Genomic DNA, 18,309 nt, shown 5'->3' with positions numbered 1-18,309 from the left:
TTTAAAAATTGAAGAAAACTTATACCATGTAGCATCGGCGACAGACAAGTTATTACATTATACTGTTAATACAAGTATTGCATTTTGTGACTGCCCTCAGGGCAAAAGTGGCGCATTCTGTAAGCATATTTGTGTTTTAGAGCAGCAATGTGGATTTCTTTTCAAAAATTCTCCAGCCTTATTTTATGAAGACAGAGTGAAGTTAGCTGAAATAGCTGTAGGGACTGACGCTCCTATAGATTTCTTCAAAAATATGGAAGCTGATCATCCCTTGAGAACCCCTGATAAAGCATCTGAAGAAACTGCCACGACATCACGCATCCAAGAAAGTATCACAAGTCCTATTCACAATTTGGTGGATGATCCCTCTTACCACCAAAAAGTAATCGAGGAACTTCGTGAAGAATTCAATAGAATTGGTAATATTTTTTAAGAAAATTGTTCACCAGAAAATTAAACGCATAATTAAAAAATGTTCATACCCCAACTCAGGCATCAAATTTTGCAGTAAATGAATTTACTCGGTTCAGAAAGATTCGAGTTCAACCAACATCTATAGTCAGACGTAAGAACCGAGGTTTACCAAAGACTAGCAATAGAATTCAAGCAGGTCGACCGACAAATATGGAGAAGAAATCGAAAGAAGCCCGACAAACTAAAAGAACTCATAATTTATCCAAAAAATATTAAGGAAAATAAACCAAACGCAAAAATCCATTAATTTGTTGCATCAGTTCTCATTTTTTTCTGTATCTATATCGATACTTTAAACAAGGTGTCATACTTAATGTTATAGAACCAGTTATTTTAAAATAATAAATAAATTATTAATAAAAAAGTTATAAGGGGTTTTGTAACTATTTTTTTTTTCGTTTTTTTACTTATTTAATCAACAAATATTGACCAAACCTTTCGATAATTTTTTTTTCCATTAGTTAAAAACATAATATTTATCAAAATAAACATTTTTTTTTTATTTCTCAAAAACTAGAGAAAATGGAACTGCCTCCTTCTTGCAGCAAAGTCCTCAATTATGTATTAATTTTATTTCATCACCCAAATACAATGAGTAGTATGCATAAAAATGTAGCAAATGCTTTTGTTTACGATCCTCTTTACAAAAAAAAGTGTGCCCAGAAAATAGCCGTTAGATTTGCAGTAATGCGTACTCCGCTTGTTGGTTGAAATGCACTGGGGTTTGTCAGAAATAACGCAGCGTTTACTAGTCCATTGTCGATGCGAGTACAACCATGTTATAATGCAAGTATGGTTGTACTGTGCGGAAGAATGGATTTACGCCGCCTGGAATTACTAAAACAATGATTTTCTTCCAGGCAGTTGAGGAAACAAACACTTAAACTGTTTCAAATTAGTAAAATTATTTATTTATTACAGGCAGTTGAGGCTTCTAGAGGAAATGTGGGATTTTAGGTCAATCATACTGTAACCCCTGTTTTAAACTTTTATAGATTTCTTGTTGTCCTTCAAACCCTATATTTCAAGAGTGGAAATCCCAATGTATTTATCCTAAATAATTTAAAAGAATTACGTGTGAAAATAAAACGATTTTTATAACCTAAAATAAACTTTTGCCAAATTTTCCCATATAAACACACACACTCGACTACCAGTGGAATTACAACATGTTTACTGATTAAAGTGTGTCAGAAACATAAGAGGAAGTGGGACAAATATTTGAGATGTTTATGTAGGTTTTACTATAAAAAATATTAGTAAGATTCCTTGTTATTGCCAGTTTAAGGAGAATGGTGATTATAATATCTTAATCCCAATATCTAAGAAAATATTGGGAATATTTTGATGAAACAAAAAGGGTAATATTCAGTGGAGTATTCTGTAGCTGATTTGAGCAAAAGATTTTAAGATATTGGATCTAAGATTTTAAGTAAAGGTCTCTTACTACGGACGCCAATACTTCAAAAATCAATATGCCTAAAAATGCTCCAAAATGCAAAAGTCTCATAAATATTGAGGTTTTCAGTTAAAAATGTCTAAATAAGTTCAAGGGAATATTCTGACAAAACAAAAAGCATAATATTGAAAAAACGATGCTGTTTTCAACTAATAAACATTAACACAACAAATTCAAATAGTACCTTGAGTGAACTCCATCAAAACATAAACGATAACAATTCCTTCTATCAATTCATGCTTAAATCCCAAATAATGGTTCAAGTTTTTGTGTTTCAATGTGGTCAAATAGTTGAACTCCTGTTCTATACCGGAAAGTTGTTTTAATACTGATTCCGGACTTCTATGTTCGATTTTCCATTCAGCTATTTGCACTAATTCCCCGGAATCTAAATCCATTCCTGAGTACAGGACTGCATATGACTCATAATGTCCTGGAAATAAGACTTGAATGTCATAAATTCCTCATATTATATAATACACTTACTTAGGCATTGTCCTCTTTTGACATTTCTACCATTAAAATTTATTAAAATGGTTTTTTTGTGGTCACATTTTAATTCCTCAATAACCGCTACTGAACTGCTTCTCTGCCTCCTAAAAAGATTATCATAAAAAACAAAACAATAATTTAAATAAAAAGTTGCCTACCTAATAGTTCTCCTACTAGCCACATCTTCTTCTGACTCAATTTCCGATATACTCCTCTGTCTTTCTTTCCGTAATCTCGCCTCGGTCCGTAACAACTCTTGCCTTTTTTCAACTTCCTTCTTCAGAGTTTCCCTCTTGAGAAAACAAGCCTTCAAGCCTATAAATACTGTTAAAATTTAAATATTTACCTGTTTTTCTTCCTCCAGCTGCTTCTGTAGCTCTTCCTGTCTCTTTTTCTCCTCCTGGTTCATTAACATTTCATCATAAAAACTTTTCATAGCTGGTTTCTTATGTTTATGCAAAAACTCCTCTACATACTGGCACAGCTGGAAAATCACTTCTTCGCCTTCATATTGTTGGGCTTTTTCTATTAGATCCTGCTTTAGTTCTTGAAGGATAGTGTGAGAGATACCTTTAACATTTTCCAGAAGGATTTCAGGCACCCTAAAGTAAGTTATTCAAGTAGAAGGTTAAATTGTGTGTAAGGGTAATGAAACTAACTTTTCTGGGTATTTTTCAGAGCAGACTATATGCAAATCAAGTTTTATATGGGTTTCTCCGTTTTCTGAGCTGCCCCTTTGCGGAGTTAAAGTAATGGACAGATTTAAAGGCGACCACTTGTTCCACGCGGCTTTTTTTCTTAAATCTTTCAATTCCTCGCCATAAATTGCCTTAAAATGTAAATAAATGCACCAGTTAGAGCATATCTACTTAAAATGGGGCTATTAAGGGAAAAAATTACAAAATACCTGTAGAGCTTCTAATTCGTTGCTCTGGCGTGCTTCCAGGCTGTCTTCTGGACCCATAATGACCGGTTTAAATTACATTCCGCGAGAATGTACAAAATTCCAGTTTTTTTCAGTTAAAAACAATTTGAAATTTCAGCTATTTACAGCTGGAAAACATAACCTCAAAAAAAAAAACAGTGAAAACTATAACCTCGTTTTTATTAATTCAGTCAATATGAGGTAATTCAGGCGTTTTGTTTCATTCATCGATAAGAATTTAATGTTATTTTTTGTAAAAGTTTCTAACAATGTATTATTTGTTTATATTTTTATTATGTATAAATGTTTATCACACGTCAGCACACTGAATTGTTTGTTGTTTATCGTCATTGGGCTCACGTGTGGCAAAAATTATTTAGGTAATTATATAATTACAGGGAGCGAAGACAAGATGGCGGCAATCCTGCTGAAAATCGGCGCGAGTTTTAAAAATGTGATTTTACGGGTTATTCAGTGTTTTAGCAGGAAATAGATATTAGTATTAGGGTATTTAATGATAAATGTAGTAAATAAAATAGGATTTTTAAATATAAGGTAAAAAAATCGGTGGTAAAGTGTTATATCCCCCTCAATTTGGTTAAACAAAGGCAAAAGAACACATTTTCCAGAAGATCCAACCTGTAACTTTACCAGTTTTTTTATATTTTATTTTAATTATATACAGGGTGCCCCATAAATAACGGTAAATAATTTAACCGGAGATTCTTTTAAAAAAAATTATTTTTTAAGCTCAGTAACGTTTTTAGACTGAGGCATAATTTAACTTTTTATTTAAAATATGTATTTTTTGCTTAAAGAAGATATATTTTAAAAATTTAAATATTTACTCTTGAAAAAGGTATCAAATTTTTTTTCTGAGATGTGTGGCGCCCTCTCACGTTGGGACAAGGCACTACGCATTTCCTTTACATTCACAGATCGGTGTAGAGCAAGCGTTTATAGCTCTATCTTTTTCTCTAGCGCTATAAGTATATGGGTCTCTCCTTGTTTGAAATAAAGTTAGTTGTTTACAAGATTTTACACACGTGATTTTAGACTTCAAAGTAGGAAAATTTAATTTAATTTCTTAAAAAAAAAACAATCTGCTTTTAAATTATTTATTATCAATATTTATAGGACACCTTGTATAATACAATATAATATAATAATACACACAATAATGCGGTTATGTACTGTAGGTTGCCTATAGAGGTCGATTGTCGTGGCAACGCCGTCACCTGTCAAAATATTCTTAGGGAATTTTCGATTTGTCACCACGTCCTGTCAGAAGAAAATGGTGACAGTTGGTCCGACATCAAAAAGAAAAAGTGACCCCGTATTTTGTCATAATTTTATCAATTTCCCCGTAAAGTTTCACGTTCAAAAGACAATTTTAATCGAGGACTAACTAAAGCCTTGATGCGGTACAGAATCTGAAAAAGATTAATTCGTATCAGGCGGCAGTACGTGGAGAAAGTACCGGCAACAACATGTCGGACGAGGCATACCCAAAGACACTGTATGTAGGCAATCTGGACATAAGCGTATCGGAGGACCTGTTGTGCACGTTATTTTCACAAATAGGACCGGTAAAGGGATGCAAAATCATCAGGGAACCGGGAAACGATCCGTACGCGTTCGTCGAGTTCACCAACCATCAGGCGGCGTCCACGGCCCTAATCGCGATGAATAAACGCGTGTTTTTAGAAAAGGAAATGAAAGTTAATTGGGCCACCAGCCCCGGAAATCAACCGAAAACGGACACGTCGAACCATCATCACATATTCGTGGGCGACCTGAGCCCCGAAATCGAGACTGAAACGCTCAGGGAAGCATTCGCGCCCTTCGGCGAAATATCGAACTGCAGGATCGTCAGGGACCCGCAAACTTTGAAATCAAAAGGGTACGCCTTCGTATCATTTGTTAAAAAGGCCGAGGCTGAGAATGCCATACAAGCAATGAATGGACAATGGTTAGGATCAAGGTCTATCCGCACCAACTGGTCCACAAGGAAACCCCCACCTCCCAGGCAAGAGAAACCCACATACAACAAAAAACAAATAACATTTGATGATGTTTATAATCAAACTTCACCAACAAACACTACAGTTTACTGTGGGGGCTTTGCCAGTGGCTTAACCGAGGACTTAGTGACGAAAACCTTCTCCAGATTCGGAGCCATCCAAGACATTAGAGTATTCAAAGACAAAGGTTACGCCTTTATCAAGTTTGTCACAAAAGAAAGTGCCACTCATGCAATCGAAAGTATCCATAACACAGACATCAACGGGCACACAGTGAAATGTTTCTGGGGCAAAGAAAATGGAGGTCTGGGGTCAGATGTTAATGCCATGAATGCCACTGGGGCCGCAGTATCTCAAGCTCCACAGTATTCTTATGGTTATGGTACCCAGTACTGGTATCCGCAGGGAAGCAACTATGGGACTCCTGGTTATATGCAGTATCCTTACCAGCAAGGGGGTTATCAGTATCCGGGAGGTCAGCAGTATTGCATGGTGCCTCCACAGGGACAATATCCGGGACAGGGAGGTGGTGGTGGTGGTGGTGGACAACAAGGTGGTGTTAATATGGTGTACAAATATCCTTCTCAGTGAAAGGCATCGGACATTTTAGGCTTACTAATCACCGATTTTGGCACGTTAGTAAGATGATGCCTTAAAAGTTTTCTTTCTTTTTTTTTTCCTTTTTTTTTGTTTTTTAATTTCAAAAGGTTTTTTACTGAAAAGTAAAAAGGCTTTTCATAATTTTGACAAGTATATACGTTCGATTATATAGTTGACAAATTAGTAAGTAAATAATAATTATAGTTTAAAATTCCATAATATGGTATAACTGTAGTTTTGTAAATAAATTCTTAAGAAGGATAAACATGTAACAGTGTTTAAGGTATGCCGTTATAGTTAAAGCGAGAGGAAGATCCATGGAGTATTTACACTAATAAATCCTATTTTTTATTATATCGCCATTTTATCACCCTTCTGGATTTTCCCTCTCTATGGTGTGATATGTTTTTTTTTTGAATCAGTTTTTGGCATAAGGCTCAGACCAAAATAAACCAAGAAACTGTCTATATAACTAGAGTGTTAGTTTCTTTTACTTTTCTTCTTATAATCAATGAGGGTTGAGTGGCTTATTTTTTTTTTTAATTCCTGTAGATCAGCTTGTACATTATGCCTTCTTAGCTCCACACCTTCTTAGTAATTAACATTGTTCTAATGGGTTTTATAAATAATGGTTTCAACTTGTACATTAACATTATTTATTATGCTGCTGCTGTTAATAATGTTTTTTTTTTTAATTGTTGTTTAATATCCATGAGGAGGATACCATCTATCAATATGTGAGAATACCATAAATACAAACCTGATTTATATCTTAGGATTTATTGATGAATAACTTGAATGATTGGGATGACTTTGACATGAATTTTATAACGAAAAAATGTATAATAATTGCTAGTTGTTAATAAAAATTAAGGTCTGGGAAAGTTGCGTGTGTTATTTATAGAACCTCCCAAAATAGGTCATAATTTTGAGTGAAAACCCCATTTAAGTGCTTGGAATAGTTTCTGTAAGGAATTTGTGTCCTATGGCATACAAAAATCAATATTTTATAGTATGACCATTCACTAATATCTATTTTTAATTACAAATTCTTTCACATCAATAACAAAGAGAGAGATGGTCAGATCCAAACTCATGTACCACTCCATTGTTCCTAAAAAGAAAGTTAGGTAAAAATGGTGAATGCACTGGGTTAGAATTTAACGGATTTCCCAAGAAACAAAATGGCGGGCGTTCGTTTATGTCATCCGCCATTTTGATTTTTTTTTGGCCACACATTGTAGATGGAATATATAATTCCAATAAGAATAAATATATGATTCTTTGCATTACAGGAGCAGAAATAAGTATATAAAGATACATAAATCCAAAATCAGTATTGTTAAATAGTTTTGCGCTCTATAAGAATATAATAAAGATATGGTGAATGCGCCGGGTTATCGACATTCTTATACCGGTTGTATGCTGACTCAAAACAAAATGGCGGCGTTTGCTTACGTCATCCGCCTGCTTTGAGTATCATGTTTACGTTAAAAGCTGAATGGGAAGAAGTGGGAGACACTTCTGTCTTCCTTTTACATCAGTATCAGAAATCAATATAGAGATCAAGGTCAAAATACCATTTATGAGATGATGATAATAAAAGGAAGAATGCAGCGGCTTAGATTTGAACTATTTCCCATCAAGTTAAAAAGGGCGTTGGGGATGGTTAAAATAAATGAAAGGTTTTTATCGATGGTACTAATTCCCAAATTTCGCTGACATACACGAAAAGTTTTATGCTTGCGTCAAGAGCCACGCCTAAAACAAAATGGCGAATGTGCCGGGTCGACATAACCAACAAAAAAAAAAGTGTTAAATTTAATGTTGGATGGATTTAATATTTTCATAACGGTTTATTAATTTGGTATGCTAACGTGCATTTTATTGACTTCCTTTTAAATTTATGATTTTCGGGTATAATACACGTCATTATGATGCTCATTGAATACGCATGATAAATGAGAACGACAAATTAAAATTTTCACACACAGCCCGGCTAGCTCAGTCGGTAGAGCATGAGACTCTTAATCTCAGGGTCGTGGGTTCGAGCCCCACGTTGGGCGTGACTTTTTTTCTTTTTGCATGTAATTCATATTTATACAGAAATATATATAATTAAGGATATATTTAATATATATTTATTTGTATTGTTTATAAAAGCAAGCAATTGCAAGGCAAGCCTGCTTTATAGCCATCATATGGTGTGTTTCCGATATACTCTATTAGTGTATATTGGGGGTTCAATAAATAAAAAAAAATAAAAATAAATTCCTTTATTACCATCAAAATCCTTAATAAAAAGACAAAGCGACGTCAACAAATTTTGACTCGAATTAAAATCTTATGACCTAAGTTAAAAACATCTAAAACAATTTTTTTCAAAATAAATAAAATTATAAAGTAATACGTTAAAATCAACAAATTGTGTTTCTCTAAAATATTTTTTTTTAAATATAAATTTAGATTTTGAAGCTCCGTATCTCATGAACAGTTGCTTCTATGGTAAAAATCTATAATGAAATTTTATGTAGAATCTTCCTGGCTATAAATAAAGTAGATATAATTTTTTTTATAAATCCAATAAATTTTGAGATATTTGCAAAAAAAGCCAATAAGATCATTTATGAATATTTCTAAATTTATTTTTTATTTTGAAGCTCCGTATCTCGTGAACAGTTGCTTTTATGGTTAAAGTGTTAATACTAATTTTGTTTAAAATTTTACTGACTACAAATAAGGTAAATATAACTTTTTTTTTAAATCCAATAGATTTTGAGATATTTACAAAATAAGCCAATAAGGTCAGTTATGAATATTTCTAATTTTTATTTTATTTTGAAGCTCCGTATCTCGTGAACAGTTGCTTTTATGATTAAAATGGTAATACTCATTTTGTTTAGAATTTTCCTGGCTACAAATAAGGTAAATATAATTTTTTTTATAAATCCAATAGATTTTGAGATATTTACAAAAATAGCAAATAGGGTCATTCATGATTATTTCTAAAAAAAAATATGTTTAACTTTGAAGATCCATATCTCGTGAACAGTTGCTCTTATTGTAAAAATGTTTTAAACAATTTTATGTAGAATTTTCCTGGCTACAATTTAGGTAAAGGCACTTTTTCTCATAAATCTAACAGATTTTGAGATATTTGGGAAAAAAACAAATAAGGTCATTTATAAAGATTTTCAAAAAAAATAATAATTTTTAAGTTGGAAGCTCCATATCTCGTGAACAATTGCTCTTATTGTAAAAATGTTTTTAACAATTTTATGTAGAATTTTCTTGGCTATAATTTAAGTAAAGTCACTTTTTCTCATAAATCTAACAGATTTTGAGATATGTGGAAAAAAAGCAAATAAGGTCATTCATGAAGATTTTCAAAAAAATAATAATTTTTAAGTTTGAAGCTCCATATCTCGTGAACAATTGCTCTTATTGTAAAAATGTTTTTAACAATTTTATGTAGAACTTTCCTGGCTACAATTTAGGTAAAGACACTTTTTCTCATAAATCTAACAGATTTTGAGATATGTGGAAAAAAAGCAAATAAGGTCATTTATGAAGATTTTCAAAAAAATAATAATTTTTAAGTTTGAAGCTCCATATCTCGTGAACAATTGCTCTTATGGTAAAAATGTTTTAAACAATTTTATGTAGAATTTTACGCCATATAAACACAAAAACTTAAAAATCTGTACTTCATAAAGATACATTTTTATTTATTGAATTTCAAAGAGTATAACCTTTTTTCAATAAGAAATCGCTTAACGCACTCTGTTTAAATAAATTACGGCTCTGAATCTGTCGCAGACCCGCCGGTAACATGGGGTATGCCTTTACTGCTCGATAAGTTGGGCTTCTTTCAAAGAAAGCTGACCCCTGTGCTGGTATTCCAAGAGCTTCTCTGTTTCTTGTTATGGTCGTCGTGAGTACCCATCCTGATTTGTTGGAAATAACTGAGGATGCTTCTTAATGAACATCACAAGTGATAAGGAGATCTAAGGAGTGATAAGATCTCTCTAATTTTTCGAAGGCCTTTGAGATATGTGTGCACGATAAATTGTCTCCTCAAATTAAGGACATAATTACAGAAAAGCAGCATGGTTTCTTTCAGAAAAGATCTACTGTCACTAATATGGCTTGTTTCTTGGAAACAGCATATCTAGCTATAAATCAGAAAAGCCAGTTGGATGTGCTGTACACAGACTTCTCGAAGGCTTTTGATCGGCTGGATCACGGTTTGCTGGCTTTGGCTGGATTTCATCCTTGTCTGGTGGAGTTCTTCATCTCATATCTGACTGGCAGGCTTCAGTATGTTGAATTTAATGGTTTTGGGTCTGAGTATTACGTGGCTTCGAGTGGTGCGCCCCAAGGCAGTAACCTCGCCCCAATGCTGTTCGATCTATTTATTAATGATTTAGTTGATTGTATGGAGAGTTTCTGTCTTTTATTCGCTGATGATCTGAAGTTGTTTCGTATCATTCGTACTATGCTGGACTGCCTGAGGCTGCAAGAGGACATGAATAGGGTCTTTGAATGGTGTGAAAGAAATAAACTACCCCTAAACTGTGACAAATGTAAAAAAATGACAATTTCCATTCTTCATGAAGAGATTTTATACCCATATCCCCCTCAGTTGCTAGACTGTTCCTCAGTGAAGGATTTGGGCATTGAAGTAGATAAGAGGCTCACATTCAACCAGCATGTAGCACAGGTCACTGGTTCAGCCTTAAAATCCCTTGGGTTTATAGTAAGGTCCACTTCTCAATTTAAGAATATATCCAGTTTGACTGTATTGTACAATTCATTAGTAAAGTCTAAATTAATGTATGGCTCTATGTTGTGGTTCCCCATCTATGATGTTCATGTTAACAGACTGGAGTATGTACAGCGCAGATTCTTAAAGTTATTTTCTGTTAAGTTGGATGGAGTATATCCAGTAAGAGGTGTGGAACAGGCAGGGCCGTATCTAGGGGGGCGTTTTGGGGGTTCAAACCCCCCCCCCCCGAAAATCTTATAACGTAAAATAAAATTGAAACGACTGGTAACTATAACTCTTTTTTTTAAATTTACTTTTTAAAGTTTTAAAGGTGTTCAGGCTATAATTAGAGAAAAATATCCAGCAGCAATATATGTGCACTGTAGGGCTCATTCTTTAAATTTAGCTCTTGCCCATTCCTGTAAGGTTCAGAGTATCAGAAATTGTCTTGGAACAATAAAATCTATTGCAAATTTTATAAAAATATCAGCTATGTGCACTGAGATATTAAAAAATTAAATTAAAGAACATGTTCCAAATAGTAAATGGACTAAGTTAACATCCATGTGTGAAACTCGGTGGGTGGAAAATCATGATGGACTAATTAGGTTTACTGAAGTTTTTAAACCCATTATTGAAACATTAGAAGAACTAAAACAAGTAAGAGACATCGAAACTTCTTCAAAAGCTTTGCAGTTCCTTCGAGCTATTATGACCAATGAGTTTATCAGTATGTTAACAGCGTCCACTTTATTTGCTTTTACTCTACCGTTATGCAGAATTCTCCAGACTGTGGATTTTGATCTATTTAGCGCTGTTGAGCATGTGAATACTGTTATTAGTCAGGTCAGGAATGACACTGAATATAGATCAAGAATTCAAAAATATTTGTAAAAAATCTGAAGCTATTATAAAGTCTATAGATGATGAAGAATGCATAAAAATACCTAGAATAGTTTCACGACAGCAGAATCGTTCTAATGCCATGGTAGCTACTGCAGAGGAATATTTTCGAATCACAGTTGCAATTCCCTTTTTTGATCAATTTATAGAAGAACTGATGAAAATCTGCAAGATTTGCAAATCACGAAAAATCACTTTCATTGTTATATTGTCTAGTACCAAATATGTGCGAAGCACACATAGTAAAAATGGAAGACTTGTTACCATATGAGGAATTTTTGGACCTAGATACGTTATCTGCAGAACTACAGTTGTGGAAACAAAAATGGATTAAGCTGCCTCAAGCAGAAAGGCCAAAAAATGCTCTTGATGCATTATCAGCATGTAATCCATCTTTGTTTCCCAATATTCATAATCTGTTGCAAATTCTGGCTACGTTACCTGTATCTACAGCCTCATCAGAACGATCATTTTCATCGCTAAGGCGTTTAAAAGACTATTTGCGCAATTCAACTGGTCAAGAGCGGCTAACAGGACTTGCCCTTTTAAGTGTGCATAGAAATATTATAATTGATACCGCAGAGATCTTAAATCGTTTTGCGAGGGAAAAGCAAAGAAATATTCAGTTGTTATTATAATTACTATTTTTAAAATTTTAACGTTGTTAAATGTGTTTTTTAGTTTAAACTGGTATCTTCTTTTAGTAAAACCTATTTATAAATTAAAGTTTTTTTTATCCCTAATATCTCAAATGTCACTGGCCTAACCCCCCCAAAATGTTGGTCCAGATACGGCCCTGGGAACAGGAGTACCTGCTGAATAGATTCAACTATTTGTCACTAAAGCAAAATACTATTCTCTCTAGTCAGATATTTTTATACAAACTTTGCAATAATAAAATTGATTGTTCCGAGCTCTTAGAGAGGCTACCTCTATTTGTTCTTCCTGCCAATACAAGGAGGCACCACCAAATGTTTTATCCCTCTCTTAACTTAACAAATCTGTCCAGCAAAGCTCCACTGTGTCGTGCTTGTACATGGTATAATCAGATGAATACCATAGATGTCGACATCTTTAGCAGCACTGAATATGTTTTTAAAAAAAGGAGGTGTTCCTCTCTTAATTTGAATGATACCTGATTATTTTTCTGTGATTGTTATCATTTGGTTAGTGTGTCTTATATTCTTACAATTATGCTATTGTTTTAAATTTTGTTATCACTCTATATTGGATCTTATATTATTTTTTTTGTACTACTTATTTAAGGTGCTTTTAACTTGTACTGTTTTAATTTTAATTATTTCGATTGTCTTGTAATTGGGAATTTTCCTGTTGGACAATAAACTATTTGAATTTGAATAAGAAATATAGTGATGGGGCAGTAAGTACACCGAAACCATCAAAATATGCATGCACCGAATTATTTGTTTTGGCGCCTTAAAAATATTTTGGGCATCCCTTCCACTACCCCAAAACATGATGCCATAATTCAGCACTGACTGAATGTTTGAAAAGTAAAAAATCTTAATGGTTTCTATTGATAGTCTACGAATAAGACCACAGAGGCTGCTCAGTTTTGATGTTAAGTAATTTATGTGTTTTTCGTAACTAAGACATCCATCCAAGTGTATACCCAAGAATTTAATACTGCTCAAACACTTTATAGACCTTGTAATTATAATATAATAAAATATGTATTTTACTCTTTGTACTATGAGTATATTCAATTGGTTTTTTTTCACTTTCAGTTTGATCACAAATGGTTGCAAGTCAAATAATAAAAATGAAAAAAAAACCTGCTAGTCATATTTAATAAAATATTTAATTTATGCCGTATTTATCCAAAAATTTCCTTTATTTTAAAAAAGCAATAAATATTTAATAGATACATTTACTCTGAGAGTGTAAACAGCCATTAAAAGTTTATATTGGTTTCAAGGTTTATTTTCATTTTTATTAGATTTACATACCGGGATGGAAGAATGCAATAAAACCAAATATTATAAACAAAGTAAGAGGTATATTCAATAGGAATTTTTTGCTTGTAATTATAAATATAACAGACTAAGACAAGTATAGTAAAATATTATATGGCAACAGATTAAAAAAAAAATACTAACATAATATACTGTTTGAACCAACTATCACCACCTAAATGTGTAAAAAAATAAATAAATTCAGTGTTGTATAAGCTAATAAGGCAATAAAGCTCCATTGTGTTCTTCTGACTTCATATTTGGTGTAAACTAAATTAATCCTGATAAACCTTGATTTTATCATAATCAATTGGTACCATATCCTTGGGTTTCCTGGAATACTTCAACCCAATTTCATCAGCAACCTTTTCAATCACCTCCAGAGCATAATCAAGCTGCTCCTTCGTATGCCCTGCTGACAAACAAATCCTAATTCGTCCCTCATACAATGGGGTGGCCGGATATCCCACTCCCACAGTAGCAATTTTCTCTTTTATCAAAGTTCTCACCATACCAGCGATTTTCGAGTACAAATAAACCAAAATTGGCACCACGGGTGAGTCCTCATTCCCATGAATAATCACCCCGATCTGGTTCAACCTTGTCCTAAAATACCGGGTGTTCCTTGCCAAAGCTTCGATACGCCTTTGGCCCTCTTTGGTCCCATCTTTCTCCATCAGAATCTTCAGGACAGCAATTATTTGGGCAGCCAAAGGGGGAGACATTGCCCAAGCTTGCCCAGAAACCAAACTATGCTCCCTCAAATATGTTATAAGCTCCTTGGAGCCTGCAATATACCCTCCGGCACTCCCAAAACTTTTTGTGTAAGTCCCCATGAGGATATCAATGTCTTTTGGGTCACATTGGAAATAGTCCATTACACCTCTACCATGTTTTCCCATGGCACCAATACTGTGTGCCTCATCCAAGTATAAATATGCTTTGTACTTCTTTTTTAAGGCGATCACTTCTGGCAGTTTCACTATGCTGCCCTCCATGCTGTACACACCTTCAACAACAATAACTATTTTCTTCCAAGGCTTGTAAGTATCACCTGGCTGACCATAGTAGATGGCCTCCCTAAGAACTTCCTCTAAATGCACCATGTCATTATGCTTAAAAACCTTACAAGTGGCCCCATTGACTTTAATGCCCCATATAAGACTTGCATGGTTTTTTTCATCACTAACCACAAGACACCCTGGCTCAATAATACTTGGCATGTTCAAAGCATTTGTAGCATAGCCCATGCCACAAGTGATAGCATCATCTACCCCCAGAAACTCGGCCATAAGTGATTCCAGTTCCTCATGGGGCCGCACTGTCCCATATTTCCTCCTGGTACTCCCAGAACTGATTCCATACTTATACAAACAGTCTATAGATGCTTCGGCACACGGTCCACTACTTTCCGCAAACCCCAAATAGTTATAAGAAGCCAAATTTAAGCATTTCGTTTGGGACCCAGTGAACTCGAAGGTCCAGCCGCAGTCGTTCGTTACGCGATCTTTTAAAGTCACTTCGCTGCCCGGTACGCTGCATATGGGGTAGTTCCAGCAGTCCCGGATTCTCCTGTACACGTATCGCGAGTAAAACATTGAAAATCTGTCGAATAATGGGGGGTAACTGCTACGTCCCCTTTCTTCGATAGCTTTCGGTGGATAGAAGAACCTTGTGCAGAACTGGCTGATGAAGCTGAGCAACATGATGAGGGAGAAACTGATTTGGGTCAGCATGGCGGTTATAAAGGGGGGCGGCTCGAAGGACTCTTTTAACGCCCTATTACATTGCTTTGGGGGGGCAGTTTTTTCACCGTTGTTCACCCCCTGGCACCATTTTAAACCATTTTCCCGTAGTTTTACCGATCCGTTTACTTTTGTGTTTTGGTAGCTGTCGCCCCCGCCTCCGAGCTCCATTTGCATCGTCATAGTTTCTAATTTTTCTTTTTTATTTAATTTAATTTGAAATTAAAACAAACTTAACCTCAATTGGTTTGACATCGACACGCTACGATCACGCCCGATACGTCACCCGGTGCACTGTGTGTGTGAGAATGAGAAACGAATATCGCGGATTCGCGACTCAGCCGGATGTCAAGGTCCACCCATTCGGACCGATGACAGGACATACTTGGTCTGGTTTTCTCTTTTTAACTATAGGGAGATGGTGGATACGTATGTCGTGTATTGAAAGGGAGGGAAATTGGCGGTGACTGACGGTCCTAGCAAGGACGCACTGCGGATTTTACATTTATCGTTATCGCGTTTATATGGGGTTGACTAAGCAAAAAGTTACATGTAATATGGTAAATATTTTATTACTCTCAGGATTATTTTATTGCAAAGATAAAACATTTAGTTGAGTAATAAGGGTTTTTAAATGTATTAAGTCAGCGCGTTCGTATCTCTATTCCGCAAAGTCTATACAGGGGCGTATTTAGGAATGATTTATTTATTTGAGGAATTATAAATCTAACTCTCTTTGTCTTGCACATTGTTATTGACAAGTGTCCGTCTGTCTCGAGCACGTTACTGAATATAAAAATGGATTTTTATTTTCGCGTTTATTGAAAAAAAAAAAAATTATATACTTTGTCATTGGTAATTCTGAACAAGGTGGTTATAGTAAGTTTAATATCCGACGTTACGGCTTTGCTATATCATAAACTTATTTTTTTTATTACGCCCCTGTTTTTTTTAATCAAAAAATGTCCTTGAAAAAGACAGACTTATGACTATAGCAATGTGAAAGACAAAGATGGGTATATGTTTTCGCCGCTTTTAAAAAAACATATTAATTTTTAAAGAGACTTGAAGAGTCCCAAGAAAAATGCAATGGTGAGTAATTTTAATAATATTTCCGCCACTCCAGGAGAAAAAAAGAATCCGACATTTTTCAAATTCATAAGTTTTCTTGTCTTACACTGACAAAGGTCTGTCTCCCTCTCTCTCTTTAACACGTCATGTTATGAGGAATATAAAATTTCAATTAATTTTTTCCCGCGTTTATTTAAAAATAAATGACACTTTTTCTTCCAAATTGGTTTAATTAAATAAAAATTCGACGTTTCGGCTTTGCCAGAACATCATCAACCTATTTTTCTTAAATGCACCCCTGTTCCGTTTATTTTCTCACAACAAAAAAATGTGATTGAAAAAGACAGACTTATACAAATAAAATGTGTAAGACAAAGATGGGTATAGTTTTCCTCTATTTTAAATACAAAACTTAAAGGCCCTTTAGAGTCCCACGAAAATTAGATAAAATTGTAATGGCAATGAGTATTTTAATAATTCCATAATTTCAGGTGAAGTACCAAAAGTCAGATATAAGTGTCCTTGTCCATTGTGTCCAGTGGCATCAAAAATGCCATATCTCGGCTATCGTTAAAGCTACGACCTTGCGGATGGTCTCGTTGGATTCAAAATGGCGAAACTAAGAAAAAACCGTTGGAATTTTCCCGATAGCTCCCATAGAAGCCGAGATATCAACCTTCAAAGTTTGGGATTTTTCATTTTTCGGGTATACCCCCCCGTATCGAATTTTTTCACCAAAAATTGATTTTTTTCGAAATCAAACTAAGTATACCAGCGTCTTATTTGGGTCACCTAGATTACGAAAACACCGGGTTATAACAGGATCCGAGCAGAACTAAGAGAATGAGAGCACTTTGAAAATCCTGAAATAGTCGTTTTCGACGTCCGTTTTTGAGGCCAAAAATGGGCATCAAAAATGCCATATCTCGGCTATCGTTAAAGCTACGACCTTGCGGATGGTCTCGTTGGATTCAAAATGGCGAAACTAAGACAAAACCGTTGGAATTTTCCCGATAGTTCCCATAGAAGCCGAGATATCGACCTTCAAAGTTTGGGATTTTTCATTTTTCGGGTATACCCCCCCGTATCGAATTTTTTCACCAAAAATTGATTTTTTTCGAAATCAAACTAAGTATACCAGCGTCTTATTTGGGTCACCTAGATTACGAAAACACCGGGTTATAACAGGATCCGAGCAGAACTAAGAGAATGAGAGCACTTTGAAAATCCTGAAATAGTCGTTTTCGACGTCCGTTTTTGAGGCCAAAAATGGGCATCAAAAATGCCATATCTCGGCTATCGTTAAAGCTACGACCTTGCGGATAGTCTCGTTGGATTCAAAATGGCGAAACTAAGAAAAAACCGTTGGAATTTTCCCGATAGCTCCCATAGAAGCCGAGATATCAACCTTCAAAGTTTGGGATTTTTCATTTTTCGGGTATACCCCCCCGTATCGAATTTTTTCACCAAAAATTGATTTTTTTCGAAATCAAACTAAGTATACCAGCGTCTTATTTGGGTCACCTAGATTACGAAAACACCGGGTTATAACAGGATCCGAGCAGAACTAAGAGAATGAGAGCACTTTGAAAATCCTGAAATAGTCGTTTTCGACGTCCGTTTTTGAGGCCAAAAATGGGCATCAAAAATGCCATATCTCGGCTATCGTTAAAGCTACGACCTTGCGGATAGTCTCGTTGGATTCAAAATGGCGAAACTAAGAAAAAACCGTTGGAATTTTCCCGATAGCTCCCATAGAAGCCGAGATATCAACCTTCAAAGTTTGGGATTTTTCATTTTTCGGGTATACCCCCCCGTATCGAATTTTTTCACCAAAAATTGATTTTTTTCGAAATCAAACTAAGTATACCA

At 34.7% G+C, this 18,309-nt stretch overlaps 3 protein-coding genes and 1 non-coding gene across 5 annotated transcripts in view; 2 read left to right on the top strand and 2 right to left on the bottom strand.

Moving 5' to 3' along the window:
- Positions 1–3,655, bottom strand: part of LOC126735947 (eIF-2-alpha kinase GCN2) — a 62,573-nt gene extending 58,918 nt beyond the window's left edge. The window contains exons 1-6 of one of the 2 annotated variants that reach the window (XM_050440073.1): positions 3,333–3,655; positions 3,085–3,254; positions 2,772–3,027; positions 2,584–2,717; positions 2,420–2,526; positions 2,118–2,366 (exon numbers count right to left, since the gene is read on the bottom strand). In XM_050440073.1, the coding sequence (XP_050296030.1) occupies positions 2,118–2,366; positions 2,420–2,526; positions 2,584–2,717; positions 2,772–3,027; positions 3,085–3,254; positions 3,333–3,389 (973 nt within the window). In that variant the 5' untranslated portion in view covers positions 3,390–3,655. Of the gene's footprint in view, positions 1–2,117; positions 2,367–2,419; positions 2,530–2,583; positions 2,718–2,771; positions 3,028–3,084; positions 3,255–3,332 lie in introns of both variants that reach the window. The other variant, XM_050440072.1, reaches the window with a different exon arrangement.
- A 975-nt stretch (positions 3,656–4,630) lies between these two features.
- Positions 4,631–6,451, top strand: LOC126736571 (nucleolysin TIAR). The gene has a single exon (XM_050440970.1). The coding sequence runs from the start codon at positions 4,841–4,843 to the stop codon at positions 5,963–5,965; it is 1,125 nt and encodes a 374-aa protein (XP_050296927.1). The 5' UTR covers positions 4,631–4,840; the 3' UTR covers positions 5,966–6,451.
- A 1,516-nt stretch (positions 6,452–7,967) lies between these two features.
- Trnak-cuu (transfer RNA lysine (anticodon CUU)) lies at positions 7,968–8,040 on the top strand. Its single transcript has one exon. It is a non-coding gene; the product is annotated as a tRNA-Lys (tRNA).
- A 5,605-nt stretch (positions 8,041–13,645) lies between these two features.
- Positions 13,646–15,759, bottom strand: LOC126736651 (serine palmitoyltransferase 2). The gene has a single exon (XM_050441116.1). It carries the CDS (start codon positions 15,547–15,549, stop codon positions 13,897–13,899), a length of 1,653 nt encoding a protein of 550 aa, XP_050297073.1. The 5' UTR covers positions 15,550–15,759; the 3' UTR covers positions 13,646–13,896.
- Between the last annotated feature and the right edge of the window lie 2,550 nt (positions 15,760–18,309).

This window comes from Anthonomus grandis, chromosome 5, assembly GCF_022605725.1.
Source record: "Anthonomus grandis grandis chromosome 5, icAntGran1.3, whole genome shotgun sequence".
Lineage (NCBI taxonomy): Eukaryota > Metazoa > Arthropoda > Insecta > Coleoptera > Curculionidae > Anthonomus > Anthonomus grandis.
This window is presented reverse-complemented; position numbering and strand designations above follow the sequence as displayed.